This window comes from Poecilia reticulata, linkage group LG2 (assembly GCF_000633615.1).
Source record: "Poecilia reticulata strain Guanapo linkage group LG2, Guppy_female_1.0+MT, whole genome shotgun sequence".
NCBI lineage: Eukaryota > Metazoa > Chordata > Actinopteri > Cyprinodontiformes > Poeciliidae > Poecilia > Poecilia reticulata.
In genome coordinates this window covers 1,756,144-1,762,543 of record NC_024332.1, presented here as the reverse complement: position 1 = coordinate 1,762,543, position 6,400 = coordinate 1,756,144, and the positions used below count along the sequence as shown (strand labels likewise).

The 6,400-nt window shown below is 44.6% G+C and overlaps 2 protein-coding genes across 2 annotated transcripts in view; one reads left to right on the top strand and one right to left on the bottom strand.

Moving 5' to 3' along the window:
* Positions 1 to 4,163, bottom strand: part of gckr (glucokinase (hexokinase 4) regulator) — a 12,943-nt gene extending 8,780 nt beyond the window's left edge. Inside the window, exon 1 of the mRNA XM_008428370.2 lies at positions 4,076 to 4,163. Within this exon, the coding sequence (XP_008426592.1) occupies positions 4,076 to 4,096 (21 nt within the window). The 5' untranslated portion in view covers positions 4,097 to 4,163. The remainder of the gene's footprint in view (positions 1 to 4,075) is intronic.
* Positions 4,164 to 4,779: 616 nt separating this feature from the next.
* Positions 4,780 to 6,400, top strand: part of xkr6a (XK, Kell blood group complex subunit-related family, member 6a) — a 10,125-nt gene continuing 8,504 nt past the window's right edge. Inside the window, exon 1 of the mRNA XM_008428423.2 lies at positions 4,780 to 5,393. Within this exon, the coding sequence (XP_008426645.1) occupies positions 4,801 to 5,393 (593 nt within the window). The 5' untranslated portion in view covers positions 4,780 to 4,800. The remainder of the gene's footprint in view (positions 5,394 to 6,400) is intronic.

Sequence of the window (6,400 nt, the reverse complement as noted above, 5' to 3'; positions counted from 1 at the left end):
GTTTTTCCACTGAAAGCTCTGGTTTGCACAATAAATGCCATGTGGGTGAAGTTTTATGGATGATACTCTGATGTCCCATTCTCCTGAAGGCAGCACAGAGCTGCACCACCAGAAACTGACAGAAACACTGAAGAGAAGAAGAGCTATGATTAATGTACAGTTCTGTCCATGTTTTAATGTTGCAGAGCTCTGTCGTTTGGCAAATAGATCAACTGGCATGTTGTACATCTTTTATCTGGTTATTTTGTGTAATATTTAACAACTAGAAAATGGCACAAAATAAGAATATTTTTTCCACTCTGTTAGGCCTACTAATTTTAACTTGAATGTTCATTGCATTTTTCGTAGACGCCTGTGAATGGTCAATGCAAAGTAGCCTGCAAATTCTTTAGTGGGGGGCGGAGATGGACCTGGATAAAGGCTAGGGTGGCGCTGGCCCAAAAAAGGTTGAGAAACACTGAGCTAGAGTCTTTTTGTAACATGGAAAAGATTACAGTTAGAGTTTAAGGTAGTGAAAATTTAATTTAAGCACTGAAATTTTAGGGGGGGCATCACTCTTTGTGTGTTTAGAGTGAAGAATAAAGTCAGGACTGGCTGAGTCACTTAAAAAAAATTTTATTATCGCTTCCAGTCAGAAAAAAACTACTGTAATCTTAAATATGCTAGGTTTTGGGATTAACTGTAAGGTTTCTTTTCATGAAATCCACTTCATGTGATTCAAGTTTTTCACAACTACAAAGTATAAACTACAAAAAATTAAAAAAACATGCCAGAACTAAAAAGTCAAAACCAGGCTTGAATGAGGATTATTACACAGTGAGGAGGATTGGGAAGGCAAGAATAAAATCTCTACAGTTCATACATTTTGCAACAAAAGCTGAATTTATTTTGAATCTTTCCACATATCGTTTCCAGGGACTTCTGTGCATATAAAAAAAATAAATAAAAAATTCTTGACTGCAGGAGCAGCTCAGATCCAACCGATTCCCAGGCAGAGAGAAAATATTTACACCACAGCAGATTGTGGAGTCTGATACATTTCATCACTCCCCCGAACTCCCACCACCGTCTCTCAGAGCTGCCGGCTAATCGCTGACAACGACACGACAACGACGTTTGAGTTTTTTTCCATTTTATCCTTCCAACCAGAAAGAAAAGACCAACAATTTTTTATTTATTTTATTTTTTTGCTTCACGCTCCACAATGTGCGTCATCTGTTCAATAAACACGACTCCACAGGAGGCCTATGGCTCCATGGTGATGATTAACATTATTACCCATTACTAGCCGACGCTGATTATTAATGATATCTGACATCTGAAGAACACTTTGGTGTTAACCTTTCTGAGTCAAGCCGACAGCAGAGCTGTGCATGTGGGTTGTGTGATAAACCAGTCAGGACTTTTTCACCGTTATTGTCTGTTCTTTGCAACAAGTTTAAATACTTAAAGACGGTTTCAAAATATGTTTTAAATCTGTAAAAAAGGGCATTTTTTTAAAAGGATTCAGGAGTTTTGAAGTTTAAAATAACTTTAAGGACATGATATAAAACTAAATACATTGCAATGTGTCCAGTTTAACCAGATCCAAGTAAATTGTTCCCAGAAATTTCATTGTTCTTCATGGCTCTTGACCCAGGGTGGCATTAAGCTGAGGTTGGCTGGCATCAGCACTCACGGATAAACACTGAATTTTACTTAAGTTTTCCAATCTTTCAAGTGACTTTACTTTGACTGGACCATTCTAACACATGAATATGCTTTCATCTGAACTATTTCATTGCAGAGTTGAGCCTCCAACGTTTTTAGGTTTGCATTCCACATTCTGAACCTTTATTATGGATTTTAATTATCTGTCATAATTGAATCACAGTGATAACTTAAACCAGACCTCGCTCTCTTTCTTCTTCTTCTGCATCCCTACGTTCCGCCTGCCTCGTTTCATTCCTCAGAAACTGAACACAGCGTTCCCCCTAAATGATGCAGCAGCAGCAGAGAACAATGTCTGAACTGATGCATAATAGAGACACAGCCGCTCCAGCAGAGGGGTCTTTCTCTTTGCGCCTCCACCAGTGAACACAATTCACTTTCTTACAATGTAGTTTGTTCTTTCTGCTTCTCAACAAGATTAATTTAAAATCCATGTAATGCCTTTTTTTTGTAAAGCCATCCATCAATAAGTAAGGCTCTCTCCTCTTGCTGCCTCTTGGATAATCTTTGTGACCTTAGCAATTCATGCATACTGGAAAAATCTCTTCTGAATTATCTTAAAACCCAAAAAATTGTTATAAATCATCCCAACAATACATCCATTCTGTCCACTGAGGAAAAAAGATCAGATTTTAGGTATTAAGTGATATTCTAAATGTTCAGAAACTCACAACAGCTCTTCTCACCATGTGTGAATACTTAAACTTTCATGTGCAAGTAATATTTTAAGATTCAGCATTCAATCATTTAAATCACCCACACTTTCAAAAATGCTGACAAACATATGCATCTGGAAAAATGTGGGTGAAACGGCCAAATCACCTTAAAGTACACATGATCCGTCCACCATCTTGGATTAAAATATGGCCACCAAATATCTGTTGGTACGTGAGCATTTAGGGTGACAAGATATACTTTAAATATCTGGACAAGTAGAGTTATTATCAGCCAAAGTGTTTTACATAATACATTTTTTTTTATGTTTTCTGAGGGTATTTGCAACGGTTTTTGTGAAAAACTGGGTTACAATATCACAATACAAACATATAAGCTACCTTTAGAAACAGCCTCTTTACCAGTTTTAATTCTTCCTAATTATCCCCTTCACTGATTTGTTTATTATTTTAGCACAAGTCCAAGAAACTTCACATCTTTCCAGCGACTTTACAGCTAAAATAAACAAAGAACAGTCTGGATCTGCATCTCATCTGCACCTGGTGTTATTTAGTGGTTTGACTGCATTATATTTTCATTGTTAACTGGATCTGAATATTTTTTTTCCCCCACTGCTTTCATAGTCATTTTTTCCAGGCTGGAAGCTGCCAGCGTTCTCCCCTGCCGTCAGCCCTACTGCGCTTGCATTAGCTTCAACAGAGTGAGCCTTAGCTACATCCATAACAAGCCAGTTCACTCTTATTATCCGTCCTGCTTTTCCAGCAAAGTTGTGCATCATTAGTGCGTCTGTAGCTGCTCAGCTGTCACATGTGCAGCTTCTGGCTTTTTCACTTGTCAGTACACTTCAGTAGACATTACTCTGCTTATATGACAAGTCCTAAAGATGGAAAACAGTTCTTAATCGGAGGTTCTATCTTGCAATGTGAGGTTAACTGATTTCACTGCTGCAGAACTAAATAATCACAGCACTGGATCTCAAGCCCTCTGGCGTTTTTACTAATTCATTTGCAGAAATATTGTGTAGTGGAGGGTGGGATTGCAGCTGCAACAAGCCTGCCTTTTCTTTACACACGTTTTTTTTTATAGGGGATACAGAAAAGTGGTTCAAAAATCAGGCAGGAAAATTTATAAACTCGCATAAAATCAAATGAAACATCCCAGTTGTGCTTTAGTCTAAATGTCAGGGGCAGAAAATCCCAAGCTACACCAGCTAACAGCTGTACTCCTTCTCCCATGTCCTTCAGCCTTCCAGCTGTGGTTGTCATGACAACAGGGGCTAATCTCCAGTGGACGGCGAAAAAGTGCAAGGAATTGCATGAAAACGAGCTCCTGATTTTAAAGAAACATGAGTAAATCTCTCCAACAGGCATTTTGGTTTTCTTTCATTATTAATACTTAATTCCCCTCACCTGCCCTTTATTTTCCCTTAAGGAAAACCTTGATTTATGCTGTTTACCTTCCATTTTTTTATCCTGAGTCTGTCCATGCAAAACCTAAATGTCTGCTTTCTTTTCATCCCGTAACCATGTCCTCATTCTCAATCCTGCCACCCTTCTTCTCAGCACACTCAGTTTCCCTCTAAATCCAAAAGCCTCTGATTCCTGGCTGCTCAGCAGGAAACATCAAAGTATGTCATGGATGATTAGGGTGTGGATTACCGAGGAGTACAACCTGGATTATGGGAACATACCTGGAGCAGAATGTTCTCCATACGTCTTGCTGTTGATTACATTCTGTTCCCATTCAGTGCAAAAAGTCGCCATGTACAGATGTGCGCATGGGGTTAAAGTTGTTCCATCCAGCAGGGGGCGGAGTGAGAGCGTGTGAGTGAGGGAAAGTGAACAGTAGGGGGGAAAACGGAGCTGCAGAGGGGCTGGAGCTGCGGAAAGCAGAGGAGCGGACAGTGGAGGCAGCCGATACCGGGAACCTGCAGGCTGAACGGGGGCGGCGTGAGAAGCAGGACTCGGTTCCGGGTTATTGGACAAAACCAAAGTCTGGTGTCCGGTGGACTGTCACGCACACACGTCGCCTTCATTCACGCGCGCGCGTCTTAAGAACAGCGGGAGATGCATTACGTCATAACCTCCCATCGCCCTGGATGACCGCGCGCGCAGGAGGAGATGATGCGGGGCTGCTGGAGTAGAAGAGAACCAGATTCCGCCGCTGCCGCAAGCGAACGCCCGGGGGCGGTGTCCCGCGCGGGGAAGCAAGAAGAAGGGGAGCCGCCCTCGCGCGGCCGCCGGCTCTGATGGCTCCTCGCGCCCCGGGCGAGAAAGAGACACAGCAGTCGCCGCGGCGCGAGAGGGAAGAGGACAGGAGGTACCTGGGAAGTGACGTGGTGTCCGCGCCCCGCGAGCAGTCACCACGGTGCGGTTGTCGTGCGTTTCACAGGAGGGCAGGAGTGGGAAGGGGAACATGGCCGCGAAGTCGGACGGCGGCAAAGCCGGTGTCGGCTGCGGCGGCGGCGGCAGCGGCTTCGCCCAGCTGTACGACGTTGACGCCGAGGAGCCGCTGGACTCCGCCGCGATCCACATCTGCCAGTGCTGCCGCTCCTCCGCCTGCTACTGGGGCTGCCGCTCAGCCTGCCTGGGCTCCCTGCTCGGCGGGGGCCAGCCGGTCGGAGGGGTCGGCATCCGGGAGACCCACTGCCCTCCCCGGGAGCAGCTGTGGCTGGACTGCCTCTGGATCATCCTCGCCCTGCTCGTCTTCTTCTGGGACGTTGGCACGGACCTGTGCCTGGCGGCGGACTACTACCACAGGCAGAACTACCTTTGGTTCGGCCTGACGCTCTTCTTCGTGCTGGTGCCGTCCGTGCTGGTCCAGATTCTGAGTTTCCGCTGGTTCGTGCAGGACTACACCGGAGGGGGGCTCGGAGAGGTGGAGGGGCTTACGAAGAGGGGGACGGTGGTTCAGGGCTGCCTGTATCCCGGGAAGGACCGCCTGCAGCTGGCCACCATCTGGCTGTGGCAGGTCACCATACACATCCTCCAGCTGGGACAGGTGTGGAGGTGAGAACACACCTGAGCCTCTCCTCACCTCTCATTGCTACAAGAAGGGAAACTGACAGACAGGAACATTTAGAGTCACAGAAATTTTGAGTCATGATAAAGTTAAATTAAATGGTTTAGTTTACTACAAATGAAGCTTTAAAACTGGCGCTCTCCATGGTGCTGAATCCATTTCCAGTATATCAATGTTTTGTTTCTGTTAATTTGGGGAAAAAACATCTAGATACTAAAAAAAACACTTGAAAAATTGCCCTATAGTGGTTCAATCTAAGCATATTTATGTGTTAGAAAGGCCCAATCAAAGTTCAGACCTAAATCCAATTGAGAATTTGTAGGAAACAGATGTTCATATGTGATTTCCATCTGATTTGACTCAGCCTTTGCTACGTAATTCATCTGATTGCCATGAAAATAAATCAAGGTCTGTAGTCCTATATTGACAAAACATGGGAACAATTTCAGGCAGTGTCCAGCAGCGCCGCACCAAAGAGGTCAGAACTCCGTGTTTCTGTGCGTACGCGTGTGCGTTCATGTGTGTCAGCGTGTGTGACGAGTGGAAAAACGGTGTCATGGCTCTTCCCCACGAGTGTCAGCGTGCATGGAGAGTACAAAGAGGAAAAGCATCTGTGCTTCTGGCAACTCTTCTCTCTGGCATGCTCACTATTTATCTCCCTCCCCTCCCCATCTGACACACGCACACACAGTTGGACATGCTTAGGTGTTAATTGAGGTGCTAACAACACTGTCAGGGGAACAACGTGGAAGACACACAGACATGTCTCTCTCTCTCTGTTGCAAAGTAGTAGCAGCATATAAATCCCTCTAATGGTGCCCAGCAGCGGGAAAAAGGTCGAGTTTCTGTGTGTGTTTACGTCCAACTTCTTCTCTGCTTTGCGTTGTAGGGTTAAACCGACATTTGTAGGTAGGTAGGTAGGTAGGTAGGTAGGTAGGTAGGTAGGTAGGTAGGTAGGTAGGTAGGTAGGTAGGTAGGTAGGTAGGTAGGTAGG